General features: G+C 49.2%; 1 protein-coding gene across 3 annotated transcripts in view; it reads right to left on the bottom strand.

The window, feature by feature from the left end:
• LOC140374644 (Friend leukemia integration 1 transcription factor-like) overlaps positions 1–18,341 on the bottom strand; it is an 86,417-nt gene that overhangs the window by 2,782 nt on the left and 65,294 nt on the right. For all 3 annotated transcript variants that reach the window (XM_072461599.1, XM_072461598.1, XM_072461600.1), the window contains 4 exons: positions 17,401–17,466; positions 17,272–17,313; positions 11,958–12,005; positions 2,261–2,520 (listed from right to left, as the gene is read on the bottom strand). In XM_072461599.1, the coding sequence (XP_072317700.1) occupies positions 2,261–2,520; positions 11,958–12,005; positions 17,272–17,313; positions 17,401–17,466 (416 nt within the window). The remainder of the gene's footprint in view (positions 1–2,260; positions 2,521–11,957; positions 12,006–17,271; positions 17,314–17,400; positions 17,467–18,341) is intronic.

Genomic DNA, 18,341 nt, shown 5'->3' on the forward strand with positions numbered 1-18,341 from the left:
CCACTCCCCCGTGCTCATGCCACTCCCCCGTGCGCATGCCACTCCCCCGTGCGCATGCCACTCCCCCGTGCTCATGCCACTCCCCCGTGCACATGCCACTCCCCCGTGCACATGCCACTCCCCCGTGCACATGCCACTCCCCCGTGCACATGCCACTCCCCCGTGCACATGCCACTCCCCCGTGCTCATGCCACTCCCCCGGGCACATGCCACTCCCCCGTGCACATGCCACTCCCCCGTGCACATGCCACTCCCCCTTGCTCATGCCACTCCCCCGTGCACATGCCACTCCCCCGTGCACATGCCACTCCCCCTTGCACATGCCACTCCCCCGTCTGGACTGATACAACACACGTGCGTTTGTTTATTAGCGCGACGGATCGCAGCACATCTCTCGTCTCCCGTAGATTTCCGTCTTCTTCTGCGTCAGCTCGAACAGTCTTTCTCCGTCTTTTGTCCCATTTTGTCCCGTACACTGAGGGAACTATATTATGATAGATCAATGCGCTTAGACATGCAGAAACGTGGGGACGAGCCGCACGCGGCTGCAGGTGAGCGGTAGGTGCGTTTTATGATTGACACGTGGCAGGACTAATCGGCCGTCCACGCCACGAGAAATGAGACTCAGATTTGTGCCAAAAAATCGTCCATTCAACCTTTAAGATTTTAAGAAGTCTTGTTCAGTAAAATTCACTTACTGCAGATAATTTCACTTTTTCCAAGGACATTTTTGCCTTGAACAAATGTATTGTCTAGTTTTCAGAAGGTGTAACTTTGAGATATGAGTTTCTTCCTCACAGTCTTACGTTAACGAAGGGATTATTTTTGGTCCTTGTACATCGATCACGGCTCTAGGGATGTCACGATCATTAGGTCAAACAATAATATTAGAAAAATAATAAGTGTGACAATTTAAGAAGCAAAATTAGGCCTCATTCTATTGGCCAAAAAAACGAGCTAAATGTAAATCACTTTTCATCTTGCTGTTTTTTGTCAAATTTTACTTTACTTTGTCTTTCTGAAAGTTTATATTTGTAAAGCCGGTCACAAACTTGAGGAACAGTCGCTCGTCAGAAAACGAGAAAATGAAATAAAATGAAAGATCCCTCAGTTCAGGCTCAATAATCGCCAAAAATCGTGATTAATCGTATAATCGTAACACTAATAATTGATATCGCGACGTCCCTAATCATGGCATAAATGATCTAAAATAACTAAAAAAATAGTCCAAAATGTTGCATTGTCGGCGTCTTTATTCCGCCCTGATAATTGATCTGGTGAAGTGGCATAACCAAGAAGCACATGAACACACGAGGAGCCGTGCATTAAACGGTTTTATACCTCAGTCACGTGCTCTGGTTTACCTGGTTTAGACCTGGTTTAGACCTGGTTTAGACCTGGTTTAGACCTGGTTTAGACCTGGTTTAGACCTGGTTTAGACCTGGTTTAGTCCTGGTTTAGACCTGGTTTAGACCTAGTTTAGTTCTGGTTTAGACCTGGTTTAGACCTGGTTTAGACCTAGTTTAGTTCTGGTTTAGACCTGGTTTAGACCTGGTTTGGACCTGGTTTGGACCTTGTTTAGTCCTGGTTTAGACCTGGTTTAGACCTGGTTTGGACCTGGTTTGGACCTAGTTTAGTCCTGGTTTAGACCTGGTTTAGACCTGGTTTGGACCTGGTTTGGACCTTGTTTAGTCCTGGTTTAGACCTGGTTTAGACCTGGTTTAGACCTGGTTTGGACCTTGTTTAGTCCTGGTTTAGACCTGGTTTAGACCTGGTTTGGACCTTGTTTAGTCCTGGTTTAGACCTGGTTTAGACCTGGTTTGGACCTTGTTTAGTCCTGGTTTAGACCTGGTTTAGACCTGGTTTGGACCTTGTTTAGTCCTGGTTTAGACCTGGTTTAGACCTGGTTTGGACCTTGTTTAGTCCTGGTTTAGACCTGGTTTAGACCTGGTTTGGACCTTGTTTAGTCCTGGTTTAGACCTGGTTTAGACCTGGTTTAGACCTGGTTTGGACCTTGTTTAGTCCTGGTTGGTCCAGATTTGCGCTTCAGTTGTTTTGCCGTTTCCGTTTCAGCGAAACGCGACACAGCGAAGATCGATTTGAGCGTTTCGTGTCCGCTCAGAACTCATTCGAGCCGAAACGAAGTGTCAAACTCCAGATATCGACCTCGACAGAAGTGAAATAATAACGAGTAAACAAAACGCGGCTGAAAAGCCGGACTCTACGTGAGCTGAAGGCGCGGCTCAAGCCGGATCTTTACCTGGAAGTCGAACTTGTAGGCGTATCTCTTGCCGTGCACCTTGGTCATGATGTTCTTGTCGTAGTAGTACCGGAGGGCGCGGCTCAGCTTGTCGTAATTCATGTTGGGTTTGCTCTTCCGCTCGCCCCAGCGCTTGGCCACCTCGTCCGGGTCCGTCATCTTGAACTCGCCGTTGGTGCCCTCCCACGTGATGATGGTGGAGTTACCGCTGTCGGAGAGGAGCTCCAGGAGGAACTGCCACAGCTGGATCTGACCCGAGCCTGGAGGAGGAAGAGGAGGAGGAGGGAGGAGGACGGGGAGGAGGAGGGAGAAGGAGGAGAAGGAGGGAGAAGGAGGAGGAGAGGAGGGAGGAGGAGGAGGAGGAGAGGAGGGAGAAGGAGGAGGAGGAGCAGGAGGGAGGAGGAGGAGGAGGAGGAGGAGGAGGGAGGAGGACGAGGAGGAGGAGGGAGAAGGAGGAGAAGGAGGGAGAAGGAGGAGGAGAGGAGGGAGGAGGAGGAGGAGGAGAGGAGGGAGAAGGAGGAGGAGGAGGAGGAGGGAGGAGGAGGAGGAGGAGAGGAGGGAGAAGGAGGAGGAGGAGGAGGAGGGAGGAGGAGGAGGAGGGAGGAGGACGAGGAGGAGGACGAGGAGGAGGAGGAGGGAGGAGGACGAGGAGGAGGAGGAGGAGGAGGAGGAGGAGGGAGGAGGACGAGGAGGAGGAGGAGGAGGAGAGGAGGGAGGAGGGAGGAGGACGAGGACGAGGAGGACGAGGAGGAGGAGGAGAGGAGGGGGAGGAGGACGAGGACGAGGAGGACGAGGAGGAGGAGGAGGAGAGGAGGGGGAGGAGGAGGAGGAGAGGAGGGGGAGGAGGACGAGGACGAGGAGGACGAGGAGGAGGAGGAGAGGAGGGGGAGGAGGAGGAGGAGGAGGAGGAGGGAGGAGGGAGGAGGGAGGAGGATGAGGAGGAGGAGGAGAGGAGGGAGGAGGGAGGAGGAGGAGGAGAGGAGGGAGGAGGGAGGAGGAGGAGGACGAGGAGGGAGGGGAGGAGAAAGGCTTAGATCAGGTCATGTGATGCCAGTCGAATGTTTGTAATTGGCTCGTTGGGTCTGGAACATCGTGGAGTCGATTGATCGATCACAGACCAACAAATACAAAAAGGTCTTTATATTTTATATTTCATTTTATTATGTACATATCATGTCGTTTTTGTGTTTTCATTGTTCAATGTTTGTTGTTTGTGTTGCATGAATAACCAGGACAAGTTCCTATGTTTGTGATTAAGGTTAGGGTTAGGGTTAGGGTTAGGGTTAGGGTTACCCTAACCCCCTTTATTCATCGACAAATGGCAATAAACCCTTTTCTTATTCTGATATTACGACCAGTGTATAATATGAATCGTGAGTAAAGTGTCATCGGTCTGAAACCCTGTGGCCAGCAGGGGGCAGCACAGGCCAGCAGAGGGCAGCAGGGGGTAGCAGAGGCCAGCAAGGGGCAGCACAGGCCAGCAGAGGGCAGCAGGGGGTAGCAGAGGCCAGCAGGGGGCAGCAGAGGGCAGCAGGGGGCAGCAGAGGCCAGCAGGGGGCAGCACAGGCCAGCAAGGGGCAGCACAGGCCAGCAGAGGGCAGCAGGGGGTAGCAGAGGCCAGCAGGGGGCAGCAGAGGGCAGCAGGGGGCAGCAGAGGGCAGCTGAGGGCAGCAGAGGGCAGCTGAGGGCAGCAGGGGGCAGCAGGGGGCAGCAGGGGGCAGCAGAGGGCAGCAGGGGGCAGCTGAGGGCAGCTGAGGGCAGCAGGGGGCAGCAGGGGGCAGCAGAGGGCAGCAGAGGGCAGCAGAGGGCAGCAGGGGGCAGCAGAGGGCAGCAGAGGGCAGCAGAGGGCAGCTGAGGGCAGCAGGGGGCAGCAGGGGGCAGCAGAGGGCAGCGGTGTTACTGATCTGACCTTTCCCTCTGCCCTGGGTCTGTCCAGATCAATAACTTTACTTAACAGTTGATCTTTCTTCACAAGCTTCTTGCCAATGGCCTGTAGCCCTCCTCAGCCTCGTGGAGGTCTACACTTTAGACTCTGGGGTCTTCTGACCGCTCTTTGGTCTTGCCCATGGCAGTGGGCGGAGTCTGACTGATTGTGGGCTGGACTGGTCTTTATGCCGCTAACGAGCTCAAACAGGAGCTGCTAATTTAGATTGATAAGAGAAGCAGAGGTGGACTTTATAAAGGCAGACAAACAGACAAACAGACAAACAGACAAACAAACAAACAGACAAACAAACAAACAGACAAACAGACAAACAGACAAACAGACAAACAGACAAACAAACAAACAGACAAACAGACAAACAGACAAACAGACAAACAGACAGACAAACAGACAAACAAACAAACAGACAAACAGACAAACAGACAAACAGACAAACAGACAAACAGACAAACAGACAAACAAACAAACAGACAAACAGACAAACAGACAAACAGACAAACAGACAAACAGACAAACAAACAAACAGACAAACAGACAAACAAACAAACAGACAAACAGACAAACAGACAAACAGACAAACAGACAAACAGACAAACAAACAAACAGACAAACAGACAAACAGACAAACAGACAAACAGACAAACAGACAAACAAACAAACAGACAAACAGACAAACAGACAAACAGACAAACAAACAAACAGACAAACAGACAAACAGACAAACAGACAAACAGACAAACAGACAAACAGACAAACAAACAGACAAACAAACAAACAGACAAACAGACAAACAGACAAACAAACAAACAGACAAACAGACAAACAGACAAACAGACAAACAAACAGACAAACAAACAAACAGACAAACAGACAAACAGACAAACAGACAAACAGACAAACAGACAAACAAACAAACAGACAAACAGACAAACAGACAAACAGACAAACAGACAAACAAACAAACAGACAAACAGACAAACAGACAAACAGACAAACAAACAGACAAACAAACAAACAGACAAACAGACAAACAGACAAACAAACAAACAGACAAACAGACAAACAGACAAACAGACAAACAAACAGACAAACAAACAAACAGACAAACAGACAAACAGACAAACAGACAAACAGACAAACAGACAAACAGACAAACAGACAAACAAACAAACAGACAAACAGACAAACAGACAAACAGACAAACAGACAAACAGACAAACAGACAAACAGACAAACAAACAAACAGACAAACAGACAAACAAACAAACAGACAAACAAACAAACAAACAGACAAACAGAAAAACAGACAAACAGACAAACAGACAAACAAACAAACAGACAAACAGACAAACAAACAAACAGACAAACAGACAAACAGACAAACAGACAAACAGACAAACAGACAAACAGACAAACAGACAAACAGACAAACAGACAAACAGACAAACAGACAAACAAACAAACAAACAAACAGACAAACAGACAAACATACAAACAGACAAACAGACAAACAGACAAACAGACAAACAGACAAACAGACAAACAGACAAACAGACAAACAGACAAACAAACAAACAAACAAACAGACAAACAAACAGAAAAAATCATACAATGTCATTTCTGGAAACGCACCTACAATGAACAAGTATTGTGCGTGTGTATCAAGCGCGTGTATATCTTGTGTATCGTGTGTATTGTACGTATCATGGGTGTGTATCGTTCGTGTGTATCGTGTGTATCGTGTGTATATTGTGTATGTATCGTGTGTATATCGTGTGTGAGTATCATGGGTGTGTATCGTTCGTGTGTATCGTGTGTATATTGTGTATGTATCGTGTGTATATCGTGTGTGAGTATCGTGGGTGTGTATCGTTCGTGTGTATCGTGTGTGTAGCGTGTGTATCGTGTGTATATTGTGTGTGAGTATCGTGGGTGTGTATCGTTCGTGTGTATCGTGTGTATGTCGTGTATGTATCGTGTGTGTCGTGTGTGTATTGTGTGTATCGTGTGTATCGTGTGTGTATCGTGTGTGTATCGTGTGTATCGTGTATCGTGTGTGTATTGTGTGTGTATCGTGTGTGTATCGTGTGTATCGTGTGTATCGTGTGTGTCGTGTCTTGTGTGTGTATCGTGTGTGTATTGTGTGTATCGTGTGTGTCGTGTGTCATGTGTGTATCGTGTGTATATCGTGTGTTTATCGTGTGTATTGTGTGCATCGTGAGTGTATCGTGTGTATCGTGTGTCGTGTGTATATCGTGTGTATCGTGTGTCGTGTGTGTATCGTGTGTCGTGTGTGTATCGTGTGTGTATCGTGTGTGTATCGTGTGTATCGTGTGTATCGTGTGTGTCGTGTGTCGTGTGTGTATCGTGTGTATCATGTGTGCATCGTGTGTCGTGTGTGTATCGTGTGTGTATCGTGTGTATCGTGTGTATCGTGTGTGTCGTGTGTCGTGTGTGTATCGTGTGTATCGTGTGTGTCGTGTGTCGTGTGTGCATCGTGTGTGTATCGTGTGTATGGTGTGTATCGTGTGTCGTGTGTGTATCGTGTGTGTATCGTGTGTATCGTGTGTATCGTGTGCATCGTGTGTGTATCGTGTGTATCGTGTGTATCGTGTGCCGTGTGTGTATCGTGTATCGTGTGTGTATCGTGTGTATCGTGTGTCGTGTGTGTATCGTGTGTCGTGTGTGTATCGTGTGTATATCGTGTGTATCGTGTGTCGTGTGTGTATCGTGTGTATCGTGTGTGTATCTTGTGTATAGTGTCTATCGTGTGTCGTGTGTGTATTGTGTGTGTATCGTGTGTGTATCGTGTGTGTATCGTGTGTATCGTGTGTATCGTGTGTGTATCGTGTGTGTATCGTGTGTATATCGTGTGTATATCGTGTGTCGTGTGTGTATCGTGTGTATCGTGTGTATCGTGTGTCGTGTGTGTATCGTGTGTCGTGTGTGTATCGTGTGTCGTGTGTGTATCGTGTGTCGTGTGTGTATCGTGTGTCGTGTGTGTATCGTGTGTATCGTGTGCCGTGTGTGTATTGTGTGTGTATCGTGTGTATCGTGTGTGTATCGTGTGTGTATCGCGTGTGTATCGTGTGTATCGTGTGTATATCGTGTGTCGTGTGTGTATCGTGTGTGTATCGTGTGTATCGTATGTCGTGTGTGTATCGTGTGTATCGTGTGTGTATCGTGTGTATCGTGTGTATCGTGTGTCGTGTGTGTATCGTGTGTATCGTGTGTATCGTGTGTCGTGTGTGTATCGTGTGTGTATTGTGTGTCGTGTGAGTATCGTGTGTCGTGTGTGTATCGTGTGTATCGTGTGTATCGTGTGTCGTGTGTGTATCGTGTGTGTATTGTGTGTCGTGTGAGTATCGTGTGTCGTGTGTGTATCGTGTGTCGTGTGTGTATCGTGTGTCGTGTGTGTATCGTGTGTCGTGTGTGTATCGTGTGTCGAGTGTGTATCGTGTGTGTATCGTGTGTATCGTATGTCGTGTGTGTATCGTGTGTGTATCGTGTGTATCGTGTGTATCGTGTGTCGTGTGTGTATCGTGTCTATCGTGTGTATCGTGTGTCGTGTGTGTATCGTGTGTGTATTGTGTGTCGTGTGAGTATCGTGTGTCGTGTGTGTATCGTGTGTCGTGTGTGTATCGTGTGTCGAGTGTGTATCGTGTGTGTATCGTGTGTATCGTATGTCGTGTGTGTATCGTGTGTGTATCGTGTGTATCGTGTGTATCGTGTGTCGTGTGTGTATCGTGTCTATCGTGTGTATCGTGTGTCGTGTGTGTATCGTGTGTGTATTGTGTGTCGTGTGAGTATCGTGTGTCGTGTGTGTATCGTGTGTCGTGTGTGTATCGTGTGTCGTGTGTGTATCGTGTGTCGAGTGTGTATCGTGTGTGCAGGAGGCAGACTCACCCACAGGCCTGTGAGCGCTGTCGGGGAGCTGCCTGTCCCTGCCCCTGATCCTGGAGCTCAGAATCTCTGTGAGGAAACAGCACAGTGTGAGTGTGTGTGTGTGTGTGTGAGTGTGTGTGTGTGTGTGTGAGTGTGTGTGTGTGTGTGTGTGTGTGAGTGTGTGTGTGAGTGTGTGTGTGTGTGTGTGTGTGTGAGTGTGTGTGTGTGTGTGTGTGTGTGTGAAGGTGGGAGTGTGTGTGTGTGTGTGTGTAAGTGGGAGTGTGTGTGTGTGTGTGAAGGTGTGTGTGTCTGTGTGTGTGTGTGTAAGTGGGAGTGTGTGTGTAAGTGGGAGTGTGTGTGTGTGTGTGTGTGTGTAAGTGGGAGTGTGTGTGTGTGTGTGTGTGTGTGTGTGAGTGTGTGTGTGTGTGTGTAAGTGGGAGTGTGTGTGTGTAAGTGGGAGTGTGTGTGTGTGTAAGTGGGAGTGTGTGTGTGTGTAAGTGGGAGTGTGTGTGTGTGTGTGTGAAGGTGGGAGTGTGTGTGTGTGTGTGTGTGTGTGTAAGTGGGAGTGTGTGTGTGTAAGTGGTAGTGTGTGTGTGTGTGTGTGTGTGTGTGTGAGTGTGTGTGTGAGTGTGTGTGTGAGTGTGTGTGTGAGTGTGTATGTGTGTGAAGGTGGAGAACACAGCCTGTTGTGTTCATAGAATCAGAATCAGAAAAGGTTTATTGCCATCGCCAATGACCAGAATTCACAAACATAGGAACTTGCTTTGGTGCAACATAAACAATGATAAAAACAACCAGTAGAAGTGAAAAAGAAAAACACATTAACACAGTAACATCTGCTGCAGGATAAGAAAAGAGCTGAGGGCTGTGACTCTCCTCAAGTCCACCATCATCTCCACCGTCTTCTGGGCTTTGAGCTCCAGGTTGTTACAGCTGCACCAGCCGCTCCACCTCCTGTGGACGGACTCATCCCCGTCCCAGATGAGCCCGATGAGGGTGGTGTCGTCATGGTGATGAGGGTGGTGTCGTCATGGTGATGAGGGTGGTGTCGTCATGGTGATGAGGGTGGTGTCGTCATGGTGATGAGGGTGGTGTCGTCATGGTGATGAGGGTGGTGTCGTCATGGTGATGAGGGTGGTGTCGTCATGGTGATGAGGGTGGTGTCGTCATGGTGATGAGGGTGGTGTCGTCATGGTGATGAAGGTGGTGTCGTCATGGTGATGAGGGTGGTGTCGTCATGGTGATGAGGGTGGTGTCGTCATGGTGATGAGGGTGGTGTTGTCATGTTGATGAGGGTGGTCTTGTCATGGTGATGAGGGTGGTGTCGTCATGGTGATGAAGGTGGTGTCGTCATGGTGATGAGGGTGGTGTCGTCATGGTGATGAGGGTGGTGTCGTCATGGTGATGAGGGTGGTATCGTCATGGTGATGAAGGTGGTGTCGTCATGGTGATGAAGGTGGTATCGTCATGGTGATGAAGGTGGTGTCGTCATGGTGATGAGGGTGGTGTCGTCATGGTGATGAAGGTGGTGTCGTCATGGTGATGAGGGTGGTGTCGTCATGGTGATGAGGGTGGTGTCGTCATGGTGATGAGGGTGGTTTCGTCATGGTGATGAGGGTGGTGTCGTCATGGTGATGAGGGTGGTGTCGTCATGGTGATGAGGGTGGTGTCGTCATGGTGATGAGGGTGGTGTCGTCATGGTGATGAGGGTGGTGTCGTCCACAAACTTAATTTGTTTTACAGAGTCGAGGCTGGAGGTGCAGCAGTTTGTGTACAGGGAGAAGAGCAGGGGAGAAAGTACACAGCCCTGTGGAGCTCCTGTGCTGATAGTCCCTGTGTCTGAGACGTTCTTCTGTCCCTGCGGGTGGAGTCAGTGCTCCCCCTGCGGGTGGAGTCAGTGCTCCCCCTGCGGGTGGAGTCAGTGTTCCCCCTGCGGGTTGAGTCTCTGCTCCCCCTGCAGGTGGAGTCAGGGATGTTGAACTGGGAGAGCTTGTCCTGGAGCAGAGCAGGAGGTGGTGTTGATGCAGAGTCAAGATGCTGCAGGTGAAGTGGAGAGCCAGGTTGATTGCATCGTCCACAGATCTGTTGGCTCTGTAGGCGAACTGCAGGGGGTCCATCAGGGGGTCTAGCAGGGGGTCCAGCAGGGGGGAGGTGAAGGACTTGAGGTGGGGGAGGAACAGGTACTCAAATTACTTCATGACAGACGTCAGCGCCACAAGTCTGTAGTCATTAAGTCCAGTGATCTGGGGCTTCTTGGGGACAGAGACAATGATGGACGACTTGAAGCTGGGACATGGCAGGACTCCAGGAGGTGTTAAAAATGCCAGTGAAGACGGGGGCCAGCTCGCCTGCACAGTGTTTTAAGGTGGCCGGAGTGACACTGGTCTGACACTGGTCTGGTCCAGCAGCATTTCGAGGGTTGGATTTCCAAAATAGTCTGTTTATTTCCTCTTCCTGAACTGTGAGGGGGGTGGGGGGAGGTGGGGGGCGGGGTTTGGTTGGCAGAGGTGGCCGCAGTGGGGGAGGGGGTGTCAAATCTGCTGTAGAAGGAGTTGAGTTGCTGAGCAAGTTTTCGGTCATCTGCGGAAAGGGGGGAATCTGGGCTTGTAATGGTGAGAAGTCGGAGGCTACTCCACACAGAGGCGGGGACACTCCACATAGAGGCGGGGCCACTCCACACAGAGGCGGGGCCACTCAACACAGAGGCGGGGCCACTCAACACAGAGGCGGGGCCACTCCACACAGAGGCGGGGCCACTCAACACAGAGGCGGGGCCACTCAACACAGAGGCGGGGCCACTCCACACAGAGGCGGGGCCACTCCACACAGAGGCGGGGCCACTCCACACAGAGGCGGGGCCACTCCACACAGAGGCGGGGCCACTCCACACAGAGGCGGGGCCACTCCACACAGAGGCGGGGCCACTCCACACAGAGGCGGGGATGTTGCTGGGGAATTGTTGCTTCAGACGTGTATTGTACTGGGCTCTAGCTCTCGACACCTCCTGCTAAACCCGTACTTTGCATCTTTGTAGCGCCCTCTATCGCCGGCCCTGTGCACTGCCTCTTTCTGCCGCCTCAACGGCCTCAGATTTGGTGTAAACTTGGTCCGCGAGCGCGCTCTGTGCCTCCTGCAGGTTCACGCTCGGCGCTCGGTGCCTCCTGCAGGTTCATGCTCGGTGCCTGCTCGGTGCCTCCTGCAGGTTCGCGCTCGGCGCTCTGTGCCTCCTGCAGGTTCACGCTCGGCGCTCTGTGCCTCCTGCAGGTTCACGCTCGGCGCTCTGTGCCTCCTGCAGGTTCATGCTCGGTGCCTGCTCGGTGCCTCCTGCAGGTTCGCGCTCGGCGCTCGGTGCCTCCTGCAGGTTCATGCTCGGTGCCTGCTCGGTGCCTCCTGCAGGTTCACGCTCGGCGCTCTGTGCCTCCTGCAGGTTCACGCTCGGCGCTCTGTGCCTCCTGCAGGTTCGCGCTCGGCGCTCTGTGCCTCCTGCAGGTTCATGCTCGGTGCCTGCTCGGTGCCTCCTGCAGGTTCATGCTCGGTGCCTGCTCGGTGCCTCCTGCAGGTTCATGCTCGGTGCCTGCTCGGTGCCTCCTGCAGGTTCGCGCTCGGCGCTCGGTGCCTCCTGCAGGTTCATGCTCGGTGCCTGCTCGGTGCCTCCTGCAGGTTCGCGCTCGGCGCTCGGTGCCTCCTGCAGGTTCATGCTCGGTGCCTGCTCGGTGCCTCCTGCAGGTTCGCGCTCGGCGCTCGGTGCCTCCTGCAGGTTCATGCTCGGTGCCTGCTCGGTGCCTCCTGCAGGTTCGCGCTCGGCGCTCTGTGCCTCCTGCAGGTTCGCGCTCGGTGGAAGTTACAGTCAGTGCTTGTTAGACGTACCTGGATTGGCGAGTCGGCTGCTGAGCGGTCCTAACGTCTGGTACGGATCTGAGGAGAGAAGAAGAAGATCAGCGACCATAAAAGGAACGTCTCCCTGTTTCGTCCCGCACAGGTCTTTGGTTCAGGGTGCACTGCTGACCCTTCCCCCTGCTCCGACCGTTTATAATCCCACAATGCACCTGGGCCCTGATAAGCTCCGCAGAAGCTCCAGTGGTTCAGGTCTGTGTAAACCAGGACTAAAGCAGTACTAAAGCCGGTCTAAAGCAGGACTAAAGCAGTACTAAAGCCGGTCTAAAGCAGGTCTAAAGCAGGTCTAAAGCAGCTCTAAAGCCGGTCTAAAGCAGGTCTAAAGCAGGTCTAAAGCAGGTCTAAAGCAGGTCTAAAGCAGGACTAAAGCAGTACTAAAGCCGGTCTAAAGCAGGTCTAAAGCAGGTCTAAAGCAGGTCTAAAGCAGGACTAAAGCAGGACTAAAGCCGGTCTAAAGCAGGTCTAAAGCAGGACTAAAGCAGTACTAAAGCAGGACTAAAGCCGGTCTAAAGCAGGTCTAAAGCAGGACTAAAGCAGGTCTAAAGCAGGACTAAAGCAGTACTAAAGCAGGACTAAAGCTGGACTAAAGCAGGACTAAAGCCGGTCTAAAGCAGGACTAAAGCAGGTCTAAAGCAGGACTAAAGCAGGTCTAAAGCAGGACTAAAGCAGTACTAAAGCAGGACTAAAGCTGGACTAAAGCAGGACTAAAGCCGGTCTAAAGCAGGTCTAAAGCAGGACTAAAGCCGGTCTAAAGCAGGACTAAAGCAGTACTAAAGCAGGACTAAAGCAGGACTAAAGCCGGTCTAAAGCAGGACTAAAGCAGGACTAAAGCAGGACTAAAGCAGGTCTAAAGCAGGTCTAAAGCAGGACTAAAGCAGGTCTAAAGCAGGTCTAAAGCAGGACTAAAGCAGGACTAAAGCAGGTCTAAAGCAGGTCTAAAGCAGGTCTAAAACAGGACTAAAGCAGGTCTAAAGCAGGTCTAAAGCAGGTCTAAAGCAGGACTAAAGCAGGTCTAAAGCAGGTCTAAAGCATTACTAAAGCAGGACTAAAGCAGGACTAAAGCTGGTCTAAAGCAGGTCTAAAGCAGGACTAAAGCAGGACTAAAGCCGGTCTAAAGCAGGACTAAAGCAGTACTAAAGCAGGACTAAAGCAGGACTAAAGCCGGACTAAAGCAGGTCTAAAGCAGGACTAAAGCAGGACTAAAGCAGGTCTAAAGCAGGACTAAAGCAGGACTAAAGTAGGTCTAAAGCAGGACTAAAGCAGTACTAAAGCAGGACTAAAGCAGTACTAAAGCAGGACTAAAGCAGGTCTAAAGCAGGTCTAAAGCAGGTCTAAAGCAGGACTAAAGCAGGACTAAAGCAGGTCTAAAGCAGGTCTAAAGCAGGACTAAAGCAGGACTAAAGCAGGACTAAAGCAGGTCTAAAGCAGTACTAAAGCCGGTCTAAAGCAGGTCTAAAGCAGGACTAAAGCAGTACAAAAGCAGGACTAAAGCCGGTCTAAAGCAGGACTAAAGCCGGTCTAAAGCAGGTCTAAAGCAGCTCTAAAGCCGGTCTAAAGCAGGTCTAAAGCAGGTCTAAAGCAGGTCTAAAGCAGGTCTAAAGCAGGTCTAAAGCAGGACTAAAGCAGTACTAAAGCCGGTCTAAAGCAGGTCTAAAGCAGGTCTAAAGCAGGTCTAAAGCAGGACTAAAGCAGGACTAAAGCCGGTCTAAAGCAGGTCTAAAGCAGGACTAAAGCAGTACTAAAGCAGGACTAAAGCCGGTCTAAAGCAGGTCTAAAGCAGGACTAAAGCAGGTCTAAAGCAGGACTAAAGCAGTACTAAAGCAGGACTAAAGCTGGACTAAAGCAGGACTAAAGCCGGTCTAAAGCAGGACTAAAGCAGGTCTAAAGCAGGACTAAAGCAGGTCTAAAGCAGGACTAAAGCAGTACTAAAGCAGGACTAAAGCTGGACTAAAGCAGGACTAAAGCCGGTCTAAAGCAGGACTAAAGCAGTACTAAAGCAGGACTAAAGCCGGTCTAAAGCAGGACTAAAGCAGAACTAAAGCAGGACTAAAGCCGGTCTAAAGCAGGACTAAAGCAGGACTAAAGCAGGACTAAAGCAGGTCTAAAGCAGGTCTAAAGCAGGACTAAAGCAGTACTAAAGCAGGACTAAAGCCGGTCTAAAGCAGGACTAAAGCAGTACTAAAGCAGGACTAAAGCAGGACTAAAGCCGGTCTAAAGCAGGTCTAAAGCAGGACTAAAGCAGGACTAAAGCAGGTCTAAAGCAGGTCTAAAGCAGGTCTAAAACAGGACTAAAGCAGGTCTAAAGCAGGTCTAAAGCAGGTCTAAAGCAGGACTAAAGCAGGTCTAAAGCAGGTCTAAAGCATTACTAAAGCAGGACTAAAGCAGGACTAAAGCCGGACTAAAGCAGTACTAAAGCAGGACTAAAGCAGGACTAAAGCAGGACTAAAGCAGGTCTAAAGCAGGACTAAAGCAGGACTAAAGTAGGTCTAAAGCAGGACTAAAGCAGTACTAAAGCAGGACTAAAGCAGTACTAAAGCAGGACTAAAGCAGGTCTAAAGCAGGTCTAAAGCAGGTCTAAAGCAGGACTAAAGCAGGACTAAAGCAGGTCTAAAGCAGGTCTAAAGCAGGACTAAAGCAGGACTAAAGCAGGACTAAAGCAGGTCTAAAGCAGTACTAAAGCCGGTCTAAAGCAGGTCTAAAGCAGGACTAAAGCAGTACAAAAGCAGGACTAAAGCAGGTCTAAAGCAGGACTAAAGCAGTACTAAAGCAGGACTAAAGCAGGACTAAAGCCGGTCTAAAGAAGGTCTAAAGCAGGACTAAAGCAGGACTAAAGCAGGTCTAAAGCAGGACTAAAGCAGGACTAAAGCAGGACTAAAGCAGGTCTAAAGCAGGTCTAAAGCAGGACTAAAGCAGGACTAAAGCAGGTCTAAAGCAGGACTAAAGCAGGACTAAAGTAGGTCTAAAGCAGGACTAAAGCAGTACTAAAGCAGGACTAAAGCAGTACTAAAGCAGGACTAAAGCAGGTCTAAAGCAGGTCTAAAGCAGGACTAAAGCAGGACTAAAGCAGGACTAAAGCAGGTCTAAAGCAGGACTAAAGCAGGACTAAAGCAGGACTAAAGCCGGTCTAAAGCAGGACTAAAGCAGGTCTAAACCAGGTCTAAAGCAGGTCTAAAGCAGGACTAAAGCAGGACTAAAGCAGGACTAAAGCAGGACTAAAGCAGGACTAAAGCAGGTCTAAAGCAGGTCTAAAGCAGGACTAAAGCAGGACTAAAGCAGGACTAAAGCAGGTCTAAAGCAGGTCTAAAGCAGGTCTAAACCAGGTCTAAAGCAGGTCTAAAGCAGGACTAAAGCAGGACTAAAGCAGGACTAAAGCAGGACTAAAGCAGGACTAAAGCAGGTCTAAAGCAGGTCTAAAGCAGGACTAAAGCAGGACTAAAGCAGGACTAAAGCAGGACTAAAGCCGGTCTAAAGCAGGTCTAAAGCAGGACTAAAGCAGGTCTAAAGCAGGACTAAAGCAGGACTAAAGCAGGACTAAAGCTGGACTAAAGCAGGTCTAAAGCAGGACTGAAGCAGGACTAAAGCAGGTCTAAAGCAGGACTAAAGCAGGACTAAAGTAGGTCTAAAGCAGGACTAAAGCAGGACTAAAGCAGGACTAAAGTAGGTCTAAAGCAGGACTAAAGCAGGACTTAAGCAGGTCTAAAGCAGGACTAAAGTAGGTCTAAAGCAGGACTAAAGCAGGTCTAAAGCAGGACTAAAGCAGGTCTAAAGCAGGACTAAAGCAGGACTAAAGCAGGTCTAAAGCAGGACTAAAGCAGGACTAAAGCCGGTCTAAAGCAGGTCTAAAGCAGGACTAAAGCAGGACTAAAGCAGGTCTAAAGCAGGTCTAAAGCAGGACTAAAGCAGTACTAAAGCAGGACTAAAGCAGTACTAAAGCAGGACTAAAGCAGGTCTAAAGCAGGTCTAAAGCAGGACTAAAGCAGGACTAAAGCAGGACTAAAGCAGGTCTAAAGCAGGTCTAAAGCAGGACTAAAGCAGGACTAAAGCAGGACTAAAGCAGGACTAAAGCAGGTCTAAAGCAGGTCTAAAGCAGGACTAAAGCAGGACTAAAGCAGGACTAAAGCAGGTCTAAAGCAGGACTAAAGCAGGACTAAAGCCGGTCTAAAGCAGGTCTAAAGCAGGACTAAAGCAGGACTAAAGCAGGTCTAAAGCAGGTCTAAAGCAGGACTAAAGCAGTACTAAAGCAGGACTAAAGCAGTACTAAAGCAGGACTAAAGCAGGTCTAAAGCAGGTCTAAAGCAGGACTAAAGCAGGACTAAAGCAGGACTAAAGCAGGTCTAAAGCAGGTCTAAAGCAGGACTAAAGCAGGACTAAAGCAGGACTAAAGCAGGTCTAAAGCAGTACTAAAGCCGGTCTAAAGCAGGTCTAAAGCAGGACTAAAGCAGTACAAAAGCAGGACTAAAGCCGGTCTAAAGCAGGACTAAAGCCGGTCTAAAGCAGGACTAAAGCAGTACTAAAGCAGGACTAAAGCAGGACTAAAGCCGGTCTAAAGAAGGTCTAAAGCAGGACTAAAGCAGGACTAAAGCAGGTCTAAAGCAGGACTAAAGCAGGACTAAAGCAGGACTAAAGCAGGTCTAAAGCAGGTCTAAAGCAGGACTAAAGCAGGACTAAAGCAGGACTAAAGCAGGACTAAAGCCGGTCTAACGCAGGTCTAAAGCAGGTCTAAAGCAGTACTAAAGCAGGACTAAAGCAGGACTAAAGCCGGTCTAAAGAAGGTCTAAAGCAGGACTAAAGCAGGACTAAAGCAGGTCTAAAGCAGGACTAAAGCAGGACTAAAGCAGGACTAAAGCAGGTCTAAAGCAGGTCTAAAGCAGGACTAAAGCAGGACTAAAGCAGGACTAAAGCAGGACTAAAGCAGGTCTAAAGCAGGTCTAAAGCTGGACTAAAGCAGGACTAAAGCAGTACTAAAGCAGGTCTAAAGCAGGACTAAAGCAGGTCTAAAGCAGGACTAAAGCAGGTCTAAAGCAGGTCTAAAGCAGGACTAAAGCAGTACTAAAGCAGGTCTAAAGCAGGACTAAAGCAGGTCTAAAGCAGGACTAAAGCAGGTCTAAAGCAGGACTAAAGCAGGACTAAAGCCGGTCTAAAGCAGGACTAAAGCAGGACTAAAGCAGGACTAAAGCCGGTCTAAAGCAGGTCTAAAGCAGGTCTAAAGCAGGACTAAAGCCGGTCTAAAGCAGGACTAAAGCAGGACTAAAGCCGGTGTTAATGACGCTAATGAGTTCTTCATTACCTTGAATGATTCTGGGAGCAGGTTCGGTCACTCGGCTGTGTTCTGTGGACAAACACAGTTAAACATATTCGTCTGAAGCATTAAATATGTTTTAATATTTAAAAACCTAAAGCCAGAAGAGACACCGACCTTTGGGCCCCGGGGCCACGCTGCCGGACCAGCTGTTTCTGCGACTGACCTCCTCGAATCCACTTTCTGTCAAAACAGGAGAGCGGTCAGGAGACAGGACGAGCGGTCAGGACACGCTCTTTGATGGTGTTTGGGAGGATGCGTCTGCTTTGACCCTTTTTACTCTCGTCTCCCTGGTTTCCTCCTTCACCTCCATCTGTTTCCTCTGGACCCTCCAACTCTCCAGCCTCAAACGCTCAGAGACGTGTTTGTGGAGAAGGCCACAAACACAGAAAGACCACGTTCTGGTTCAGCGCTGGTTTAGTGTCCGTTTGGTTCCATTTTAGACCAAGTTTAGACCAAGTTTAGACCAAGTTTCGACCAAGTTTAGACCAGGTTTAGACCAGGTTTAGACCAGGTTTAGACCAGGTTTAGACCAGGTTTAGACCAGGTTTAGACCAGGTTTGGACCAGGTTTAGATCTGCTTTTGACAGTTCCCTGATGCAAACAAGAATGAGATCACAATTGACCTCCTGGATCAATAAAGACTCAATAGGATGTGTAATGTGACAAACTGAAGGAGCAGAACACAAACTGAAGGAGTTCTGTGCCTGAACTTTCTTAAAAACAAACAAACAAACAAACAAACAAACAAACAAACAAACAAACTGAAAAACAGAACTAAACTTTTGTCAGACGTTGGTCAAATGTCCAGCAGAGGGCAGTGTTCAGTGATGTTTAGTCCATGATTGGCAGGTCTGGGTCTGGAAAACTACCTCCTGCTTTAGTCCTGGTTTAGTTTAGACCGGTTTAAGGCTTTAGTCCTGGTTTAGTTTAGATCGGTTTAAGGCTTTAGTCCTGGTTTAGTTTAGATCGGTTTAAGGCTTTAGTCCTGGTTTAGTTTAGATCGGTTTAAGGCTTTAGTCCTAGTTTAGTTTAGGCAGGTTCAAGGCTTTAGTCCT

Source organism: Eucyclogobius newberryi, unplaced genomic scaffold (assembly GCF_026437365.1).
Source record: "Eucyclogobius newberryi isolate DKJ021-1_F unplaced genomic scaffold, fEucNew1.0.hap1 SCAF_3, whole genome shotgun sequence".
Lineage (NCBI taxonomy): Eukaryota > Metazoa > Chordata > Actinopteri > Gobiiformes > Gobiidae > Eucyclogobius > Eucyclogobius newberryi.